The 23990-nt window shown below is 43.6% G+C and overlaps 1 protein-coding gene and 1 pseudogene across 1 annotated transcript; both read right to left on the reverse strand.

Annotated features, from left to right (window-relative positions):
- Positions 1-642: 642 nt before the first annotated feature.
- On the reverse strand, positions 643-6449 carry LOC108932828 (actin, aortic smooth muscle-like). The gene is made up of 9 exons (XM_018749439.1): positions 6390-6449; positions 4610-4771; positions 4253-4381; positions 3259-3369; positions 2994-3078; positions 2746-2907; positions 2439-2630; positions 1799-1980; positions 643-1166 (listed from the first exon to the last, which is right to left on the reverse strand). The coding sequence occupies exons 2-9, from the start codon at positions 4736-4738 to the stop codon at positions 1023-1025; spliced, it is 1134 nt and encodes a 377-aa protein (XP_018604955.1). The 5' UTR covers positions 4739-4771; positions 6390-6449; the 3' UTR covers positions 643-1022.
- The window catches only part of LOC108932719 (cholesterol 25-hydroxylase-like protein), a 28765-nt pseudogene continuing 10377 nt past the window's right edge, over positions 5603-23990 (reverse strand).

Consider the following 23990-nt stretch of genomic DNA (forward strand, 5'->3'; position numbering starts at 1 on the left):
AAGGGCACCAGACAGCACTGCAGAACAGGACCCAGGTCTGGACCACATGGATATACAACTCCAGCAAAGGACTGAATGACTTGCATGGTGTGAGGTGGCAGCACACAGATCTGAGATCCTGCATACATCAGTATCGAAATGGTAGCGAAACAGACACCCTTGACATAGAGCCTTGGTGAACTGGCTATGAATCGCAAGTATGGTCAATCCTTGGCGGGGGCAATGTAGCAACAGTGAGGGCAAGCTACAGCTTCCCATGATATACTGCAGTTGCTGTGAGTGTACATAGTTAAGTTGTAAACCGCTGGGGGGAATTGTGGCGTTATTGCTGACCTCCTTGTTGTTCTACTTGTTCTAGATCTTTGGCTGAGTGCGTGTCCTCAGTGAGTGTTTTTCTACCGTTCTGTCTCTGGAGCCTTTTTTCAGTAACTCCACTGACAGCATGGTTGCTGCTATACTTTGTGTATGTTAAAAGTACATGCTTGTTCCTTCTCTGATAAATTAACAAATGAGGATTCGTCAGTGAAAGAAGTGCTGTTTTGATTAATTGTGTACTGTTTAGAAGAAATGGTTTGTGTTACAATTACATTGTGATTTTTAAAGGACATATGAATATTATAATAGCATTAAAAAAATCATAGCTCATTTTTAGAATAATTTTATTCCTTCTTGGGATGCTCACAATGTTTCCATCCATTAAATCCATAACTGACCGTGTATAGCAGTGACAGAAGACATGCAGGACTTGCAAGTCCATGGACTTTTTACATAATACAGACATAGTGATCTTTTTTTCTCATAAGTGAGGAAGCAAGAGCAGTGACTCTACTATAAACTTTCCCACTGAAATGGCATGTAGGTTTCATAATGCCAGTACTTTCAAACTTTATTCATCAAAAACATTAAGTCGCAGGCAGTGCATAGACATTGGAATGGAAGACAGGAACAAAAGGTACATTCAGTTTACAGGCAACAGAGCAAGATAATGGGCGCAAATAAAGCAAGGCTTTTGGCCATTCTTTTTAAAAGCATTTGCGGTGGACAATGGAAGGACCGGCTTCGTCGTACTCTTGTTTGCTAATCCACATCTGCTGAAAGGTGGAGAGGGAGGCCAGGATGGAACCACCAATCCAGACAGAATACTTGCGCTCAGGTGGAGCGATGATCTAGGATTATAAAAAGGCCATTCAAGGTAAGTTTTAGGCATTGGTTGTTACATTTTGAAAGACTCATACGGACAAATCCTTACTACTTATTTTTATAATGTGGTGCATAACTTTTACAATACCTTACACTCATTTTGAAATTATTTAAGTAAAAATTCTATTTATTCAAGTTCATCAACGTGATCAACTAATGGGTCACCAAGCAAAGTACTTTCTCTGAACTGCTTGTCCCAGCAGTCTAAATGTGTAAGATGTATTTTATTATATTATTATAAATATATAATAATATTTCTGCTATTTAAATTGCTTTGAATCAAGTGGTTTTACATAGCTGCTGCTGCTGCAATTCCACAATACAAATATGAGTATTATTTCCTTTGGGGGTGTAAAACTTGGGGGTGAGGTGGCACAGCAGGTTTGGCCAGGTCTTCCTTTCTGGTGGGTCTGGGGTTTGAGTCCCACTTGGAGTGCCTTGTGATGGACTGGTGTCCCATCCTAGGTGTGTCCCCTCCCCTTCCAGCCCTACGCCCTCTGTTGCTGGGTTAGGCTCCAGCTTGCTGCCACCCCACTTGTTACAAGCAGCTTCAGCAAGTGTGTCTGTTTGTAAAACTGTAGGATGTGTAAATACATGCCTTGATCTTCATAGTGCTGGGGGCCAGAGCAGTGATTTCCTTCTGCATCCTGTCAGCAATTCCTGGGTACATAGTGGTACCTCCAGACAGGACGTTGTTGGCATAGAGATCCTTACGGATGTCAATATCACACTTCATAATGCTGTTGTAAGTGGTTTCATGAATTCCTGCAGATTCCATACCTGGTGATCACAAAAAAAAACAAACCAATATCAGGAATTTAAAACTGAAAGTTACAGACATGTTCACATCAATGCATGTTTGTGGAATTTCTGTCCAAAACTTTGACTCACAGTTTTTGTATTATTCATAATATAACCACAGTTTAAAATTACATGAGCATCACATCATTCATTTTATCCTTAGACATTAATGTAAAACTAAGTGTCCAATCATTGCCAGAGAAATTTTCAGACCTGGTCACCAACAGGCCTATTAAATGCTTTATAATCTGGCCATAAGGTAACTTAAAACAGATCCTCTTCTTCAAGCTACCTGAAAATCTTTAGTCTTTTTAAAATGTTCTGCTTTGTACAAAAATTGTTTTATATAAAATAATTCTAGAATACTTTCATAACCTTTAACAACGTTTAATAGTAACATTCACAGCTGTGTACTGAACGTTGAAAAGAATCTGTACCAATGAAAGATGGCTGGAAGAGGGTCTCCGGACAGCGGAACCTCTCGTTGCCAATGGTGATGACCTGACCATCAGGCAACTCATAACTCTTCTCCAGGGAGGACGAGGTGGCAGCAGTTGCCATCTCATTCTCAAAATCCAAAGCAACATAGCACAGCTTCTCCTTGATGTCACGGACAATTTCTCTTTCCGCTGTATGCAGGAGAGAACATAAGAACTGTTAGAAGACACCCAGTACATAACGGCTGCTGGGCTACACTTTGCACTCCTCATCTGGTTCTGATATTTCCACAAAGATCTTACTTACCTGTGGTTACAAATGAGTAGCCCCGTTCAGTCAGGATCTTCATGAGGTAGTCTGTGAGATCACGGCCAGCCAGATCCAGACGCATGATGGCATGGGGCAGAGCATACCCCTCGTAAATGGGAACATTGTGGGTGACACCATCACCAGAGTCAAGGACAATGCCTGTTGAGAAAGTCCCACAGTCTTGTGAGTTTTTGAATGACCGATGAAAGACAGACTGGTATGTCCATGGCCAAGGCTAGGCTCACCTGTGGTGCGGCCAGAGGCGTACAAGGACAGCACTGCCTGAATGGCCACATACATGGCTGGTACGTTGAAGGTCTCAAACATAATCTGAAACAAGCACCCATATCTATATGAGCTACAAACAATTAATTTCAACACAAAACTGTTCAAATTCCTGTGACAAAGTTATTCATACTAATGCAATGTACAATAACAACTTTTAAATATACTATTTAGAGGAAAATAAATGTGAAATGTGTACAAAATCCTTCTGAGAGAAATAAATACCTGTGTCATCTTCTCCCTGTTAGCTTTAGGGTTCAGGGGGGCCTCTGTGAGTAGAGTGGGGTGCTCCTCAGGGGCAACACGGAGCTCATTGTAAAATGAGTGGTGCCAGATCTGACAGTCAGCACAAACACATGTGTTGAGCAATAAAACCAAGGATCAGAGGAAAACTGCAGAGTGTGAGAAATCTTGGTGAAGACATATTTGTCTTTTTTGGAAATCTGAATCCTCACATGTACTTTAGAACTACAATTATTGGAATATACATTTTTAAAAACACCTCAAGTTACACGCCGCAGTAACCTCATTCTTATATATTCTACATGTTCAGCATTTGTTTTCCATGATGTAAGTCAAACATTTTCCTCTCAGTATATGATCTGCTAATGTAAAGTCTTACTCTCACTGTTCTATATACACAAAAACTTTCTGATAGTATCAAATATTCACACACACATGCTGAAACTGCTTATCCTGAGCAGGGTTGCAACGAACTGGAGCATAACCCAGCAACACAGGGTGCAAGGCCGAAGGGGGAGGGGACACACCCAGGACGGGACGCCAGCCTGTTGTAAGGCACCCTAAGCAGTACTCAAACCCCAGACCCACCAGAGAGCGGGATCCAGCCAAGTCCCACATGCCACAGCACCACCATGCTGCCTAGTATCAAGTATCAATAAATATGTTTTCTCCAAAGTGTCAAGCTATATATCGATTGCATTAAAAATAAAATGTAAATTGCTCTTCTTAATGATAGTTTCTGCATTTGGAAAACTACTTTAAATATATTTATTAGAACCACTCTTGCTAATATTATCTTCCTTACAAAAAATAAAAACCTTTCAATTGTTCCCATTTGAAATACCAATTTGTTTCTCATTCCTGTCTCATGGGGAACATCTATTGTCATTTTTTTCATGGCATTTCCTCCTCATGTTGCCTTGAGAAGCCAGCTAAATTAAGCCAGTTAGCAGAACACAAGCAATAGTGAACATACTTTTTCCATATCGTCCCAGTTTGTAATGATGCCATGTTCAATGGGATACTTCAGGGTCAGGATACCTCTTTTGCTCTGTGCTTCGTCACCTACATAACTGTCTTTTTGACCCATTCCCACCATCACACCCTGAAGAGAGACAGAGTTCAGAAATTACTTAAACCAGGTACCTTGGAGTCAGATGAAAAGGGCACTTGGAAATGTAATAGAAGAGGGTTCCATGCTAATCATATAAAACACAACAAAATGCATGGTGGAAAGGCCTGACAGTAAAAATGTACTTGGGTACTAACTGGAAACATTCCTTAGGAGCACTATCATAAAATCTTCCCATAATGGGCACCCACAAGTTCCCACCTGATGTCTGGGGCGCCCCACGATGGAGGGGAACACAGCTCTGGGGGCATCATCCCCGGCGAAGCCAGCCTTACAGAGACCTGATCCATTGTCACACACAATTGCTGTGCTCTCTTCCTCGTCGCACATTGTTACTTCGCTCCTTGCTCAGCCACAAACAATCTGAAATGGAATCATAGTCCCACCAAGTTACTCTCACCCTGCACTTTGTGTGACAGTACAAGGACATTTCTTTGAGTCTGGCTTTGTAAAAATGGTGCAAAGGCCTTAGATACTCCTCAGCAGCACTGCCTTATTACCCCAAAAGAAAGTGTACTCCTGGAACAAATCTTCACTCACTTTAAAACAAATTCTTATTCCTACAAGTTATTAAATATACAAACCCAATGCTTAGTGAATTAAAATACAATGTTTTCCTTGAAATATCAGTAAATAATTTCTATTGATGAGTCTATTAATTGTATTTGTTATATGATAGTGATATGAATTTCATAGAAGCTTTGAATTTGAATTGAGACATGTTAAGACACAGCACATCTTTTAGAATACTTCAATGTATTCTATAATGAGGTATATTGAAAGTCTCCATAAGATGTAATTTAGTATATAAATTAGGATATACAAACTGTCTAGTTGAGTTTTTTTGTAATTAGAAAATGTATATCTTTGCTTTATACATTTTTCCAGTTGTTCCATAAATGTGGTTTCAGTATGCTGCTAGTACAAGACAGACTGTCCTTCTCCCGAATGAATGATTTTGTAACATGGGAAAACTTCCTAATTTGGGAATGCTGTGGTCTGCTCTTTTTTTTTGGCTGGATGCACTCTCCCTCCTTTTGGCCCTGCTTTCTTCCAGCACACCAAAAAAAAAAAAAATGAAAAAAAGAGGCTGGGAGAGCAAAAACGCTAACAGGAATGCTGAAGAACCATATTTAGTGATAAACCCTGCAGTGTAACCCCGTGTAAGCCAAAACATCCAAGCAACATTGTGTCCTATACCAGCTGAACAGCTTCTGCCTGCCAAGAGCAAACAGTCCTTAGATCCTCAGGATTCCCACCCTGAAGTGTGCTGTCTTCATAACATTTCGGTGCAAACACTGCTCTGGAAAATTGCAGCCAAATGTAACAATCCTGAAACTTTAAGTAGCATTTGACAAAGGACCCAGTTAAATATATAACAGTAATAATAATATTAATATTAAAGTGAATTTTAAAATGCATCTTAAAATGCATTCTTTGTTTACAGAACATACTGAAAATCACCATAATTATTACCAACTTCTGGTTAGCATATTTCAGTACAAGCAAAGATTGCCAAAATATCTTTTGACAACCCATAATAGATATGAAAAGAATATAACCTGCACATTTAGTAACAAAGGGAAAGTAACCTTTGATCTATGAGCTTAATAGTTGCCAAAATTTAACATTAACATTGTACAATTTGCTCTGCCAAAGAAACTCACAGGAAACCTTTTTCAGTGTAATAAATTAGAAAAATGTCACAAATGAACAAGTACCTAAACACACATAATGACCAGTCTTGCATGGACAAAAAACTGCATGCATTAAGTGTACTACATCCTCAGGTAACAGCCTGACATGATTTTAAAACTACTAAATGCAGCAATGAAATCAAACGTATTGTGAAAAGAAGCCTGCGTTAAAGGAAAGGCTCTTACTGAGCTGGAGGTTTAAGAAGTGCAAAATCAAACAGCACTGCAGGTGAATTTTTTTCAGCTTTAATGCAAGCTACAAGACCAAGGTATGTGACACCTACCTCAAAGTGCTTGGCCGGGGCTTGCTGCTCTGGGATGGTGTATGGAACATCTGCCAGGGTACTGTTTATGTAGCTCTCTGCTCCCTCACTCTCCTCCCATATCCCAAACAAGGAGGTTCCATCCAGCAATACCTTATAGGGCTGTTGAGTGAATATCCCAAGTCTTTCACCCAATGCATTCCAGTGGCTTTTTAATGTAGGAGCAGGGAATCTCACCATTACTGGAATATAAACATGCAACAACAGCCTTGTATCCCAAAACTACTGACACTTCTCATCTACTTGGGGACTCATCATTTCAGCATACAGCAAATTGCACTTACAGACTAAATGTTAACATCACTTGAGTATGATAACTGAACACTCAGTGCTAATCAGAATAGGTGTTTCAGGTTCAATGAAGCCCAAGTCTAATGATAATACACAAAACATTGTTTGTATACTCAATGTTTCCTATGAACCAGGACACAAGGTTTTGGTAAAACACCTTTATTTTTGAGAGTAAGGGTGATTAAGTGAAAGTTTGCAACAATCAATGGAATAATGTGTTTAGTCATGATCATCATAAGAATACCCTCTTAAAGGCAATGTATGGCAATTGGAGGGATACTCTAAACAACGTGAGCACACGCCAGACTGATGTCATTGTGGAAAGACTTACAAGGTCCACAGAGCCCCCACCCATGATACTCCTTTTGGTTTAGGTATGAAAAAATCTTCATGCTGGCTTTCTGACAGATCTTAAGAAGATGGAACTGGATTCAATAAGTGTAAATTTGAACTCTGTGACCAGTGATAAAAAGTTTTTAAAATATGAAACAGCATAAAAGGGAATATATTGTAATTAATTTAGTAGCATTACAGTTTTGACTGGATTAAAAGACTACATTTAGTTACAGAAACTATACTTGCATTAAGTTTTGGTTCCAATATTAGTCATATAAAAGTAATACTGTAACATTTACATTTACATTTATTTAGCAGATGCTTTTCCCTAAAGTGACGTACATTTCATAGGAAATACAATTTGTGCATTACCTTAGGAGAAGGAGACATAGCTGCAGATGTGTGATTCTTAAGTACAGTTAGTTTGTTTCATTCTCCATAAGCTCCGTCATCACACAAGTAGCTGTGTAAAACTTTATCAGAGTATTGCCGATTCCTAATCACCTTCCTAGTTTTTTTTTTTTTAATAAACATATATATTTAAAAATACGTGTGCAGTTTAGCTGGGGGACCTTACAAGATTTCAGTTAAGGTAGAACAAGAAACACTACCAGCACAGGACTGGAGCACTGTACAACTGCCACACCCTCTACTGACTTGCATAGCCCTGCTCTGTTCCAAAGTGTCTACTGTCTCACCAGCCAGAACCCATACATGAGGAAAAGTTAGCTGATGCCAGACATCACCAACATTACCTTACTTTATCATTATAATGAATCTCTCCTTATACCCTGTTAGGCAAGCTGTTTTCATAGTTTGCTATTTCTGGAAGCCTGTACATTCTTTATACCAGGTACTCCTGATGATACTCAGTAATTTATATTGATGACAATAATACCATATTCTTAAAATACTGTTTTCATTCAAGGGAAAATATATATTTTTTACATTAGTTATTAAAATTTAATGAAGAGAAGTTAATTAGCATATACAACAATATCTTCATTTCAAAGGAAAACTCCCACTTAAAATGTGTGCGTCAGCTTTAGGTCTATTCCTAAAAAGGACCTGTCCATTAATGATGGGAATCAGGGTGGACTCCTTTTTCTTTTCAAGGCATTTTAAGGCAAGGGAAACTGATTGCTGACAGAAAGTGTAATATTGGAATGCAGTTTATTCTGTTCATATTATAGCAACTCATAAGAAAGTTGTTGTATATTGATTTACATATAGTAAGTAATGATAATCTCAAAGATCATACAGCAAAAAATAGTTTTTTTTTTTTTTCTTTACACGAATTGTAATCTATATTCTACTGGGCAATAACAGAGGTGTGATAATGTATTACATAAAATTTGGAACCAATTTGCTTTTGGATTAAAAAACTTTAAGATTATAACTAACATAAAATTGGACCATGAACTATCACCTCTCATTTGACAAACTGGCAGAAATCCCCAAAATAATTTTGAGATTTATTTATTTGCTTGTTATGTTTAAAGGTGCATAGTTGTAGTCTGCTTATTATCTTTGTGTTTTGTCAGGAGAGTAGCTTTAGCTGTCTTTTAAGATATTTTTTGGCATTTCATCTATTAGGTCACTGTTTTTCTAGAGCAATTCCAGGGTTAATAAATGGCTCAATATAACAAAAATGTCCTGCTAGGTTTTGCAATTATAGCATTTACTCTTAATTAATAAAATTTAATCACTAGGGCATCCATTCAGTAGAGCACCCTTATTATTTGACATCTCACATGTATATGACCCTGTGTGTGAGTCTGAGTTTAAGATTCACAAATCCAAGACCACAATTTTGGAACAAATAGCTCTAGTGTAGCAGTCTTGCAGTGTTTTTCTGCATCAGTAACTATAAATTGTAATTTTTTTGTGTTTCTTCTGACCCAGTATTGTCGTTACTGGTAAAATCAGTAGCGGTTCAGAAAGGCAAAGAGTGGATGGATGTTTGCCAAAAATGCACGATTGGCATGACCGAAAATGGAAAAGCAGCTGAGTACTAGGACTCCTGCAGCCTCAGCCCCAATGCAGCTCAGGCATCGTCCAACTGCCCGACTCAACTCACACTGGAATTTCTCCCATCTTCTGACAACAGGGATCTTCGCCTGGGAGCTTTCTTTTTTCTACCTATGTGTGTGGGACCTCATTGTTTTTCTCATTTACTGTTAATCCCTAGATGGGGCATTTAACTGAAAACCAAGTAATGGGATGTTTGCCAAGTTATAATTCAAGACCAGTGTTTTGAGTATAACTGTGTCAGTATTATTTTATGATAACAAAATAATGTAATTTTGAAATGTTGTTTTGTTGAAGCAAGTAATAATATTACCCTTCCTCTAAGTTTGTAAAGCATTGCGTTAAATCAGGTATGTGATATCTGCCAAGAAATACCATTTGTGGTGTAAAATAGCATAGTCAAGATTCAAGATTCAAGAGTTTATTGTCATGTGTACAGTAAACAGTTCGTTACACCATACAATGAGATTCTTACTCTGTGAATCCTCTCAGCAGCCTATGACATAAATTAGAAGGACATAAGGAAAGAAAAACACAAGGAAAACAAGGAAAACACAAGGCATAAATCACAAATTTACAAAAATTACTATTAGTGCAAAGTCACAAATTACAAAAATTACTATTAGTGCAAAAATCTAAGAAATCAGGTTTTTTACATATATAAAGTGTGCAGTGCGCAATGTAAACATGGAAGTCGTAAATGTGCAAAGTCCTGCAGAGGTAGATTGGATCTATTCACAGTTGAAGGGGGGTGTGTATTTGTGTACACAAGGTATGGGGAGGTTGCCTGTGGTCTCTGATGTTATTGGCAATGCGGATGTGTATGTGTGTGTGGGAGGGATGGGGGGTAGTTGACACCTCTCAGGATCAGAGGGTGAACTGTGTCTGCTGTGATAGGTGGAGGAGCAGTGGATGGGTGTTGTTCACAAGCCTGATGGCCTGTGGGTAAAAATTGTTTTTCAGCCTTGAGGTTCTGGCTTTAACACTCATGTAATTTAACAGTCATGTAATATACAACATATACAGTAAGGGGTTTTATGTTGGAAATACCTACAGTAAGTGATTTTACCAAGAGCATGGAAACCACTTTAACCATAAGTTAAAGATGGTCTGCACACATTCAGGATTCTATAGTTCCCTGTAGCCCTTCCTTCCTTCCTTCTAGGATAGATCTGAAGCACTATGAGCTGTTGTTGGACAAATGGTATATTATGCTGAAGAACTACTTCCAGCTATCTACAAGACCTGATCAACTGCTACACCCTAACCAGACTTCTACACTTTTCTACATCTTCTCATCTGGTGGCCCCATGCATGAAAGGTAAAGCATGGAGGTTCTTGGTTCTGGCTCCATTGTGGTGAAATGACCTCCCCCTCTCACTCAGAACTGCTGAAACAAGATTTAAAAAGGGTCTGAAAACTCATCACTTCCAGAATCACTTCCTGAGAGTAACTGGTAGACTATTCCACAGTTTAGGTGCTCTATAGCTAAAGGCACGCCCTCCTACTGAGGTCTTATTGATCACGGGTACTTTAAGATAACCCGCATCCAATGAGTGAAGATATCGTCTTGGAATGTAAGAATCTATAATCTCACAAATGAAAACCGGCGCAATGCCATGTACTACCTTATAAGTCAGAAGTAGGATTTTAAAATCAGCTCTAAGTGTAACTGGGAGACCATGCAGCAATTTCAAAACAACAGACTAAAAAGAATATTCAATTCAATTCAATTTATTTTTATAGAGCACTCTTCTCAAGCAGTGACACAGAGTGCTTTAACACAGGCATAAAGCAAGAAAAACAGATACAAACAAAAAAAACAGTCGACTAATGGCTACCATGAAGAAGACCATGTTATAAAGCTATAAATATACCTACCGGCCACCGGGGAAAGGAACAAAAACTCCCGACTGAAGGTTGAGAGAGAAAAAAACCTCTGGGGGTCCACAGGCCAGTGGTTGCCCACCCCTCCTGGGCATTCTAGAAAGTAACAGTTTGTAAGCCAGTGTGTAACAAGCAATAATGATCATGTTGATAAACGGCATCTTGGATCCCCAGCTTGGCATGGAACATCTCGATCGTCATGGCAGATGGACATCATCCTCTGTCAGCACAGGATTCGTCTGTCACCACTGGCCAGCCTCCTCAGGTCTTATGTAGCGAGGTAGTGCTCAACAAGATGGTAGAACAGAGTTAGTAATTTTTTAAGTAAATTTAATATGCATTTTTATAAAGGTGATAAAAAACAACCAAGGCAGGAGGAATTAAATTACGAGGTGGAATGCCTGAGTGAACATGTAAGTCTTCAGTCGGGATTTGAAAACAGAAACAGATGGGGCATTTCTGACAGTAACTGGTAGACTATTCCATAGTTTAGGTGCTCTATAACTAAAGGCGCAACCTCCTACTGAGGTCTTATTGATCACAGGTACTTTAAGCTAACCTGCATCTAATGAACGAAGATATCGTCCTGGGATGTCAAAATTAATGATCTCACAAAGGTAAGCCGGAGCAATGCCATGTATTGCCTTATAGGTCAGAAGTAGCATTTTATCATCAACTCTATAAGCGACCGGGAGCCAATGCAACAATTCAAGTACAGGTGTTATATGGTCACACTAATTCTAGTGACAATTCTCTCAGCAGCATTTTGTACCAACTGTAGCCTGGTATGGACAACCTGACAATAAAGCATTACAGTAATCCAGCCTGCTTGAAACAAAAGCATGGACCAGTTTCTCAGAATCCCATCTACAAAGGAATCGCCGCATTTTAGCTATGCTCCTTAACTGAAGGAAGCATGACTTAGTCAAAGCATTTACATGAGATACAAATGACAGTTTTCCATCCAGCAGGACACCCAAATCCTTGACACAACGCTTGAAGGTAATACCATTTGTTGTAAAGACTGGCATGATTATGTCGAGAGTTTTAGCATCACCACCCACCACAAGTACCTCTGTTTTACTGGCATTTAGAGATAAAAACAATTTTACTCATCCATAATTTTATATTGCTAAAACAATGAGTTACAGACACCACATGTGATTGATCATCAGGCTTAACGATACATAAAGCTGTGTGTCATCGACATATGAATGGAAATTCACATTGTGTTTGCAAATAATGTCACCCAGTGGTAACACATAAAGTGAGAACAGTAATGTACCCAACACAGAGCTCTGTGGCACACCATCCTGAACCATAGTAGAGATGGAGGGGGTGCAGTCGTCAGATTTCAATACAAATTGTTCACGGTTAGCTAAATACGATTCAAACCACTTCAGAACGGTATCTCTTAGTCCAACCAGGTTTCCAAGTCTACTCAGTAGGATACTATGCTCTACAGTATCAAACGCAGCACTCAAGTCTAGTAACATAAGAATAGAGATCTGACCAGCATCAGAAGAAATGAGAATGTCATTAACAACACGTGTAAGTGCTGTTTCAGGGTGGACTCTCCACTATTCTGACGTTGCCCAGGGTGAGAGGCGGCGCGCGGGTGTGAGCTTATTAGTAGGCCCCCAGTTCAGCCGCCATGTGTTGGAGTCTATCCCGGTGAATGAGAGGGTCATCTCCCTGCGTCTTCGGGTCAGGGAACGGTCTCTCACTGTCGTTTGTGCTTGTGTGCCTAGCGGCAGTGTAGAGTACCCGGCCTTTTTGGAGTCCCTGGGAGTGCTGGAAAGCGCTCCCACTGGGGACTCTGTCGTTCTACTGGGGGGACTTGAACGCCCACGTGGGCAGCGACAGTGACACCTGGAGGGGCGTGACTGGGAGGAATGGCCTCCCTGATCTGAACCCGAGTGGTGAGTTGGTATTGGATTTCTGTGCAAGTCACGGTTTATCCATAACGAACACCATGTTCATGCATAAGGGTGTCCATCAGTGCACTTGGCACCAGTGCTCAATATCCAAATGGACTATGTTCCACACCTCCACTGCCGGGGCGGTGGTTTGGAGCTGCGCCGTAAGGTCTCCGGCGCCTGTCGCGGCGGCAATCCCCGAACACGGTGGTGGACACCGGAGGTAGGGGATGCCCTCAAGCTGAAGAAGGAGTTCTATCGGGCCTGGCTGGCTCATGGGACTCCTGAAGCAGCTGACGGGTACGGACGGGCCAAACGGAGCGCGGCTCTGGCAGTCACCGCGGCAAAAACTCGGGCTTGGGAAGAGTTCGGTGTGGCCTCAAAGAGATTCTGGCAAACCATCCGGCGACTCAGAAGGGGGAAGCGGTGTTCCACAAACACTGTTTACAGTGGAAGTGGTGCGTTGCTGACCTCAGCTGAGGATGTCCTCAGGCGGTGGAAAGAGTACTTTGAGGATCTCCTCAATCTCTCCGACACGCCTTCCATAGAGGAAGCTGAGGCTGGGAACTTGGAGGGGGACTCGTCCATTACCCTGGCTGAAGTTGCTGAGGTAGTCAAAAAACTCCTCGGTGGCAAGGCTCCGGGGGTGGATGAGATCCGCCCCGAGTTTCTCAAGTCTCTGGATGTTGTGGGGCTGTCTTTGGCTGACATGCCTCTACAGCATTGCGTGGAACTCGGGAACCGTGCCTCTGGACTGGCAGACCGGGATGGTGGTCCCTCTTTTTAAGAAGGGGGACCGGAGATTGTGTTCCAACTATAGGGGGATCACACTCCTTAGCCTCCTGGGAAAGTCTATGCCAGGGTACTGAAAAGGAGAATCCGACCGATAGTCGAACCTCGGATCCAGGAGGAGCAATGCGGTTTTCGCCCTGGCCGTGCAACACTGGACCAGCTCTATACCCTCACTAGGGTGTTGGAGGGTTCGTGGGAGTTTGCCCAACCAGTCCATATGTGTTTTGTGGACCTGGAGAAGGCATTTGACCGTGTCCCTCGTGGCATCCTGTGGGAGGTGCTTCGGGATTATGGCGTTCGGGGCTCGCTGCTACGGGCTGTCCGTTCCCTGTATGACCAGAGCAGGAGCTTGGTTCGCATTGCCGGCAGTAAGTCAGACCTGTTCCCGGTGCATGTTGGACTCCGCCAGGGCTGCCCTTTGTCACCGATTCTGTTCATTATCTTCATGGACAGAATTTATGTGCGCAGCCAGGGAACGGAGGGTGTCTGTTTTGGTGGCCGCGGGATCTCGTCTCTGCTTTTTGCGGACAATGTGGTCCTGTTGGCTTCATCAAATCAAGACTTGCAGCGTGCACTGGGGAGGTTTGCAGCCGAGTGCGAAGCGGCGGGGATGAGAATCAGCACCTCCAAATCCGAGGCCATGGTTCTCAGTTGGAAAAAGGTGGATTGCCCCCTCCGGGTTAGGGGGGAGCCGCTCCCTCAAGTGGAGGAGTTTAAGTATCTCGGGGTCTTGTTCACGAGTGAGGGGAAAAATGGAGCGGCAGGTTGACGGACAGATCGGTGCGGCGTCCGCAGTAATGCGGTCATTGTACCGGTCTGTTGTGGTGAAGAGGGAGCTGAGTCTTAAGGCGAAGCTCTCAATTTACCGGTCGATCTACGTTCCTACCCTCACCTATGGTCATGAGCTCTGGATCATGACCGAAAGAATGAGATCGTGGATACAAGCGGCAGAAATGAGTTTCCTCCGCAGAGTGGCTGGGCTCACCCTTAGGGATAGGGTGAGGAGCTCAGTCACCCGGGAGGAGCTCGGAATAGAGCCGCTGCTCCTCCGCATCAAGAGGAGCCAGTTGAGGTGGCTCGGGCATCTGTTCCGGATGCCTCCTGGACGCCTCCCTGGTGAGGTGTTCCGGGCATGTCCCACTGGGAGGAGGCCTCGGGGCAGACCCAGGACACGTTGGAGAGACTACGTCTCCTGACTGTCCTGGGAATGCCTTGGGGTTTCCCCAGGGGAACTGGAGGAGGTGTGCGGGGAGAGGGAAGTCTGGAGGACTCTGCTTGGACTGCTGCCCCCACAACCTGGCCCCGGATAGCGGAGGAAGATGGTATGGTACTCTGTTTGGTTCACACAGATTTGAATGCTTTTCCAGCTGGAAGTTACTTACACATGGAATATCCAAGCTTATTCAGAAGGTCAAATCCTGTTCAAGAGCCCCAGAGGGAGAGACACCAAAAGCAGATAGGCTTATGCAGACAAGGACAGTGATTGTCCGGAGTGTACAACAAGAGGCCTTTAAAGAGGAAATCAAGAAAATGTCCAAAGGAGGGATTATCCCAAAACACAGCCCTCTCAGAAAGCTGGATCCTATCTTGGATACAGACAGTGTGGTGAGGACTGGTGGTCGCATGTCCTTAGCTGGAATTCCTTGTCAGGAGAAACATCCCATAATTATTCCTAAGAACAACCAGATCACTATCTTGCTGGTGCAGTATTACCATGGACGAGTTGCACACCAGAGTAGGCACATCACTGAAGGGGCCATCAAGTCTGCCAGGCTGTGGATCCTGGGAGGAAAAAGACTGGTATTGAGTATCATACACAAATGTGTTATCAGTAGGAGGTTAAGAGGAGACATAGAAAAACAAAAAATGTTTGACTTACCTGCGGATCGTCTCACTCAAGCTCCTGCATTCACACAAGTTGGGTTAGGTGTATTTAGGCCATGGACCATCTGTGCTCGCCGTACCAGAGGAGGTCTCTCAGAAAGTAGGCGCTGGGCCATCATGTTTATCTGTTCACAAGAGCAGTACATATGGAGGTAGATGAATCTTTATCTACATCAAGCTTCATAAATGCACTTAGAAGATTCACTGCAATCAGAGGTTCAGCAAAGCTCTTTCATTCGGACCGTGGGACAAACTTCATTGGTGCATGCAAGGAACTTGGTATAACACCAGAGAATGCAGAGCTTCAGTCTTACCTCAAAGACCAGGGCTGTACTTGGGACTTCAATCTTCTACACTCTTCCCACATGGGGGGAGTGTGGGAAAGAATGATAGGGATCGCCCGTCACATTTTAGATGCCATGCTGCTTAAGGTGCATTCACCCAGTCTTTCATATGAAGTTCTCGTTACGTTGTTAGCAGATGTTGCGGCCATAATGAATGCACGGCCAATAGTTCCTGTATCATCGGATCCAGACATGTCCACTGTGCTCACTCCTGCCATGCTTTTAACACAAAAGATCGACTCCGTGTCCGCTCCTTCAGGAGACTTTGACCTTAAGGTTCTCTACCAGAGTCAGTGGAAGCAAGTCCAGAGCCTTGCTGATTCATTCTGGAGAGATGACGTCAAGAGTACCTTGCAACATTCCAGCCAAGAAGGAAATGGCAAGCGGACCAATCTAACCTACAAGTTGGAGACGTTATGTTCCTGGCCAAAAGGAATGAATGGCCTATGGGACTTGTAGTAAATACCTTTCCTGGTCAAGACAATAAGGTCAGTAAAGTGGAAGTGAGAGTGGTTAAAGGTGGCTCCCCCAGGATGTATTCAAGACCCGTCTCAGGAGTAGTGTTGCTTCTAAAAGGAACATAGTGGTATAGTACGTTATACCAGGCAGGGAGTGTGCTGTCTCTTTAAGAGAGTTGTTTGAATGTTGATTGTGTTGCGCTGTTTGTTCATGAGGGGGGCGCAGTGGCGCAGTGGGTTGGACCAGGTCCTGCTCTCCCGTGGGTCTGGGGTTCAAGTTCTGCTTGGGGTGCCTCGCGATGGACTGGCGTCCCGTCCTGGGTGTGTCCCCTCCCCCTCCATCCTTACGCCCTGAGTTGCCGGGTTAGGCTCCGGCACCCCGCGACCCCGTATGGGACGAGCGGTTCAGAAAGTGTTTGTGTGTTTGTTCATTCGTTCATGTAGACTTACCGTAGTTATGTACTGAAGAAAGTTTAGAAGCAAAGCTGTGGTTTTCCACTCCTCACTCATTTTTCTTTCTCTGCTGAACTCTAAGGAACATACCTCTCTAAGTAATACTCACTCTTAAACTTACATGTAGTGGTTATTTGCAACGGTTGCTAAGTGTGTGGTAAACTTAAAAAAGAAAACAGGTGATGCTAACAGCGTTAGCCTGTCTAGCATTTTCAATGTTAAGTTAGCATTAAAGTTAATCGCTAGTGTGGAATGAAAATTTAAATTTGTTATCTTTGTTCCAGTTATTTTGCTTGTATTGAAACTGTTGTGCAAGGTCACTGTGACCTAGCATATGTGCTCCTGTGTGATTATGGATTGCGATTGCGTCAAACTAAGTCTGTGTTTATGCTTATGCAGCTGCTTACAGAATATATGATATGTACTGTGTGCAAGGAAGGAAGAAGACAGGTCAGAGTGATATAGGAAGGTTCCCTAAGACTTATAGCTGTATTGTGAAACTGTACTCACCGGGAGGGCTGCTTCCTGCTCTCCCTGAGAAGCGGGGAGAAGCAGATTCGGTTGTTTTGCCTAAAGGAAGGGGGTCCTGCCTGGTGTGCGTGACAAAAGCTGTATAATATCTGCTTGCTTAGATGCTAAGGTGTGACTCTATTAGAGAGGCTCACCCGTGTGCATGCATTCGATAATAAAGCATTCAGTCTCTGTCTGATTCTTTGGAGTGTTTGTTTATTTCTCCCACCACACTAGTTAGCAGCAGTGACTAATGAATGATACTAGCAGCACATGTTATGTGTTTTTGTGTTGTATAAGATAATTAATGACTCAGTGTTTGTCAATGTAAAAGAAAGAGTTAAACATGTTGTAAGTTGTTGTGGTGTCCGAAAAGGAAGGTACACCGTTCTTTGGAGGTTTCCCTGAAACAAAGCATTGGAACACTTGAAGTGTGGAAAACAAAGAGTTTATTAAGAACAGTAGCTCGCGTCACAAACTCACTTCACACCGCGGAACCTCATCTGCTTTTTTTGCGCGAAAACACCCCCGTTATATATAGTGCCGCCAATAACGGTTCCCGCTTCTTTTAGGAACTAACCAATAACAATTATCCTTTGTCAACTTACACCCTACAGGCTGGCAGGAGCCTTTCTTTTACAAAACTCTCAAGGATTCGTTCTTGGTGTAAAACACCACAGCGCCTCCCCTGTAGCTTCCAATCTCTTACTACCCTTAAGAGAACAAAATATTTACAATACTTATCAACCGCCAACAAAACAACCAACACACAATTTTAAAAAGTAGTTGATTGCATAGGAACAATCTCAGGCCATCTAGCATAAGCATCCATTACTACCAAAAACAACTGCTGGTGATCCTCAGCAAAATCTAAGTGGATTCGCTCCCAGGGTCCCGATGACCATTTCCATGTATGTACAGGAACAGGAGCAGGCATGCTACGCTGCTGCTAACACACGTCACACTGACTAACTACATTTTCAATGTCCATATCAAGAGCAGGCCACCAAAAAAAACTTCTGGTCAACGATTTCATCTTTACCATACCCCAATGACTGTCATGAAGTTCTGCCAGTAATCTGTCACGCAATTTTTCAGGTATTACTACACGATACCCCCAAAGAAGACAACCATTTTCCACGGACAGGTCAAATTTCTTGGAAAAGTATGGCTTTAGTACTTCTTCAGATATATGCTTTGGCCACCCACACATTACATGTTCCTTAACCCTTTTGAGCACAGGGTCAGCCTCCGTTTCTTGGGCTATTTCGTTTGCAGTGACAGGTAATTCTTCGAGATAAGACACCCTATACACTGGATTAGACCTAATAGCATTATCATCGTTCATGGGTAACCTCGACAAGGCATCAGCATTTCCATGCTGTTCTGATCTCTTGTACTGGATTTCATACTTGTATGCAGACAAGATCAAAGACCATCTTTGCATTCTAGCTGCAGCGAGAGTAGGTATCCCTGTTTTAGGACCTAGAATTTTCAGCAGGGGCTTATGATCTGTTACTAAGGTAAACTGTCTTCCAAACAGATAATCATGGAATTTCATTACTCCAAATACCAATCCTAAAGCCTCTTTTTCGATTTGCGAGTAGTTGCGCTCAGTTTTTGTCAGCATCCTTGAAGCAAAGGCAATAGGCCTCTTACCACCATCACGCATTCTGTGGGAGAGTAGTGCACCCACTCCTACAGGAGATGCATCACACGATAAGACTAAAGGTAACTCAGCGTTGAAATGAATCAGAACTTGATGGGACATTAAATGTCTTTTTGCATTCTCAAAAGCTGCCTGACATTTCTTTGACCATTCCCAGTTCACATCTTTATGCAACAACTCTGTCATGGGCTGTATGATGGTGGAAAGATTAGGAATGAACTTGCCATAATAATTTAACAACGCTAAGAAAGACCTGAGTTCTGTCACATTTGTGGGAACAGCAGCCCTTTCTATGGCATCAATCTTTTCTTTCATGGGGTGAATACCCTCCATATCAATGACATGCCCTAAGTAGGATACACTGCTTTGGAAAAAAGAGCATTTTTCTTGTCTGACTCTGAGATTATATGCTTTCAATCTCTTTAAAACTCCTTCCAAAGCTGTCATGTGCTTTTCCGTATCACTTCCTGTGATCAAGATATCATCAAGATAACATATTACACCATCCATGCCCTGTAGTACTTGATCCATAATTTTCTGAAAAATGGCTGGAGCACTAGCAACCCCATAAGGTAGCCTATTATAGGTATACAACCCTTTTGGTGTATTTATGGTAAGGTATCTTTTGGAGCTTTCCTCTAGTGGTACTTGTTGATAAGCTTGAGACAAATCTAATTTAGTGAATCTTTGACCTCCTGACAACTTAGCAAACAAATCCTGTGTTCGAGGTAAAGGATACTGCTCTACTTCCAACCAAGGGTTAATAGTAACCTTGTAGTCTCCACATATCCTTACACTATTGTCCTTTTTGGGAATACACACAATGGGTGCTGCCCATTCACTGTAACTGACAGGAGAGATTACACCTTCTGCTTCTAGCTTACATAACTCCTGTTCAACGCTATCCCGCAAAGCATAGGGCACAGTGCGTGGCTTGCAAAATTTTGGCACCGCCTCTTTCACTACATGGAGTTTAGCACTGATTCCCTTAAGCATCCCTAAATTTGGTTGAAACACAGACGAATATCTGTCACACAACTGCTCCACGGTCTCACTAGTCACTTTGTTTATGCGTGACCAATCCAGATTCAGGTGACAAATCCAGTCTCTACCCATTAGAGAAGGCCCATTACCTTTTCCAACCATCAAGTCTAGCATGTGTGTTTGTTCCTTACTTTTCACTCTCACTGTGATTTTACCCTTAAGCTCTAAGGACTCTTTACTGTATGTTTTCAAAACACAGTTAGCTGGAGCTAGTTTCACCTTGTAAAATCTACGGTGGTACAATTTCTCTGAAATGACAGAAACAGCTGCCCCCGTATCTACCTCCATTTTCACTCGCACATTATTAATTCGGACATAAACACAGTAAGCCTTGTTTACTTTGTGCACATTCGTGTCAATAGCAAACAATTCTGTCCCTTGTATGTCACTTTCTTTGGGACCATCACTGACTCGTGACTCCGTAGCAGTGCGGGCAAGTTCGGCTTCCTGTAGTTGGAGTGCGTGGTAATCTCCTCCTCCGTGTCCGCGCTCGTGTGCGATGCAATCCGATGCACCGAGTTCATTGCTCCTCGCGGTGAGCGGCGATCTCGGATACGGTGAAACGTGGTCCTGCAACGTGGCGGCATCCAGGTGCTTCGTCCGCTTCAACATGGCTTGCTTGGCGTCATCTTGCCCTTCCGAACGCGTTCGGCAGGCTCGCGCAACATGTCCCCTTTTTCCACACACGTGGCAATTAACATCTTTGAACCTGCAAGCATCGGGCTTGTGCCCCTTACCGTTACATCTGTAGCACAGTTCCACAATGGCATCTTTTGCCTTTCTGGAACCCTTCTTTTCCACTAGTCCATGTGTTTTAAAAGTGTTTTGGGAAAACTGTTGCGAACTCTTTACAGTCACTTCAAATGCCAGCCCCATTTCTATTGCAAGTGCAAAGGGTACGTCTTTAGAATGTGCTGCATTTAAAAGACGGTCTCTGAGCTCAGCACTTTTCATGCCACACACGAATCTATCGCGTAAAGCCTCATCTAAAAACTGTCCAAACTTGCATGTCGCTGACAATTTTCTCAAATTCGCAACGTACTCACTTATCGATTCGCCATCCCGTTGATTCCTGGAGTGAAACTTGCATCTGTCCGCAATGAAATTTGTCCGGGGGACATAGTGGTTTTTCAGCAGCTCAATCATCTCCGTGAAAGTCTTTTGCACGGGTTTTAAGGGTGTGCATAAGTCCATTAGCAGACTGTGAGTCCTTTTCCCCACAATCGTCAGAAATACCGCTTTTGTCTTTTCTTCGGTGTCTTCCAATCCGTTTGCCGCAAAATACTGCTCGAGCCTTTCCAAATAAGCATCGAATTGTTCCTCACTTTCGTCGAAGTGGAAATCCTCGGGCTTCCCAAAAGTCATTTTCGACCAGCTCTGTCCGTCGTCACTCTTCCGCACTAATATCTCTGTCCCAGGCTTCACTGGCATTACTCATAACTCTGTTTCTTTACGGTAAAACATCCCATCCTCGTCGCCAAAACTGTGGTGTCCGAAAAGGAAGGTACACCGTTCTTTGGAGGTTTCCCTGAAACAAAGCACTGGAACACTTGAAGTGTGGAAAACAAAGAGTTTATTAAGAACAGTAGCTCGCGTCACAAACTCACTTCACACCGCGGAACCTCATCTGCTTTTTTTGCGCGAAAACACCCCCGTTATATATAGTGCCGCCAATAACGGTTCCCGCTTCTTTTAGGAACTAACCAATAACAATTATCCTTTGTCAACTTACACCCTACAGGCTGGCAGGAACCTTTCTTTTACAAAACTCTCAAGGATTCGTTCTTGGTGTAAAACACCACAGTTGTAAGATCCCTAGATCACATAAGCCCTTCCTGGATCGGGGCCTTGGCGTGGCGGAAGGGCTTGTATGATCTAGGGATCTCCAGAGCTATGTCATCGGGAGCATTATGCTCCTGGTAGGGTCTCCCAAGGCAAACAGGTCTGGAGTGAAGATCCAGACTAACACGATCCAAAAACCTCCATGAAAAAAGTAAACAAGAGAACGTTTACTCTGCCCGGAATAGGGTCACCAGGGCCTACCCCTGGAGCCAGGCCTGGGGGTAGTGTTCCTAGGCGAGCACCTAGTTGCCGGGCAGCCCACGTAGCCTGGCCGGGCTCAGCCCGAAAAGGCATCGTGGGGGGGCCATGTGGTCTCACCACCTGCAAGGTCCAGCATGGGGGTCCGGTGCTATGTATACCTGGTGGTGGGAGGGGGCGGGGTAGCGCATGGTGTCACAGCCCCTCACGAAGAAAACTGGCTCTTGGTACGTGGAATGTCACCTCACTTGGAGGGAAGGAGCCGGAACTGGTGCGGGAGGTTGAGAAATACCAACCAGATATAGTTGGGCTCATCTCCACTCACAGTGTTGGCTCTGGAACCAAACTCCTCGATAAGGGGTGGTCCCTCTCCTACTCAGGAGTTGCATGAGGAAAGAGGCGCTGTGCGGGTGTGGGGATACTCACAAGCCCCCAGCTGGCTGCCATACAGTTGGAGCTTGCCCCGGTGAATGAAAGGGTTGCCTCAATACGACTTAGGGTCGCAGAGAGGAAAACTTTGACTGTTGTGTGTGCGTATGCACCAAACAGCAGTTCAGAGTATTTGGCCTTCTTGGAGAAGGTGGGAGGGGTTTTGGACAGGGCCCCACCTACAGACTCCATAGTCCTGCTGGGGGACTTCAACGCTCACGTTGGCAATGACTGGGAAATCTGGAGGGGAGTGACTGGAAAGAACGGCCTGCCTGATCCGAACCTGAATGGTGAAATGTTATTGGACTTCTGTGTTAGTCATGGTTTGTCCATAACGAACACCATGTTTGAACACAAGGATGCTCATAAGTGTACTTGGTACCAGAGCTCCTTGGGCCAAAGGTCAATGATGGACTTTGTAGTCATTTCTTCTGACTTGAATCCACATGTTCTGGACACTCAGGTGAAGAGAGGTGCTGAGCTATCAACTGATCAACATCTGGTGGTGAGTTGGATCAGATGGCGGGGAAAACTGATGGACAGACCCGGTAGGTCCAGATGTTTAATGAGGGTGTGCTGGGAACGACTGTCAGAGGACCTTGTCCGGAATGATTTTAACTCACACCTCCATGAGAGCTTCTCCCATGTCCCGGAGGAGGTAGGGGATATGGAGTCTGAACAGTCCCTGTTCAAAACCTCCATTGTGGAAACAACCAGGCACAGCTGTGGCCAAAAGCTTGTTGGTGCCAGCCAGGGCAGCAACCCGAGATCCCACTGGTGGACACCGGTGGTGAGGGAAGCCGTCAAGCTGAAGAAGGAGGCCTTTAGGGCCTGGTTGGCTCTGGGGACTCCTGACTCAGCAGACAAGTACCGGCAGGCGAAAAAGGCAGCAGCGGCTGCAGTTGCAGAAGCAAAATCCCGGGCACGGGAGGAGTTTGGAGAGGCCATGGAAAACGACTATCGGTCGGCTTCAAAGAGGTTCTGGAGAACATCCGGCAGCTCAGAAGGGGTTGGAGGAGTTTCGCTCAGGCTGTGTTTAGCAGGAGTGGAGAAACTCTGACCTCTGATGAGGACATTGTCAGGAGGTGGAAGGACCACTTTGAAGAACTCTTAAACCCGAGTGATATGCCTCCCTTACAGGAGTCAGGGCCAGAGGCTTTCAGGCTGTCAGAGTCCATTTCCCTGGTGGAAGTCACTGAAGTAGTTGGTAAGCTCCACAGTGGCAAAGCACCGGGGGTGGATGAGATCTGCCCGTAAATGCTTAAGGCCCTGGATGTTGCAGGGCTGTCATGGTTGACACGCCTCTGCAATGTTGCATGGACCTCGGGGATTGTGCCCTTGGATTGGCAAACTAAGGTGGTGGTTCCTATCTTTAAGAAAGGGAACCGGAGAGTCCCCTTTTCTCAAGGAATTTGTGCTTTTCATATTTTTTAGGCAATCGGACCAAGCTTCATCATGAAAGATTATTTAGTTGA

Source organism: Scleropages formosus, chromosome 4 (assembly GCF_900964775.1).
Source record: "Scleropages formosus chromosome 4, fSclFor1.1, whole genome shotgun sequence".
NCBI classification, from domain to species: domain Eukaryota; kingdom Metazoa; phylum Chordata; class Actinopteri; order Osteoglossiformes; family Osteoglossidae; genus Scleropages; species Scleropages formosus.

Coding starts and splice junctions, on each gene's coding strand:
- LOC108932828 (XM_018749439.1), bottom strand. CDS start 4,738: ATGTGCGACGAGGAAGAGAGCACAGCAATTGTGTGTGACAATGGATCA. Junction 4,382..4,609: donor TGGGGCGCCCCAGACATCAG/GTGGGAACTTGT, acceptor GTCTCTCTTCAG/GGTGTGATGGTGGGAATGGG. Junction 1,167..1,798: donor CCAGCACTATGAAGATCAAG/GCATGTATTTAC, acceptor TTATAATCCTAG/ATCATCGCTCCACCTGAGCG.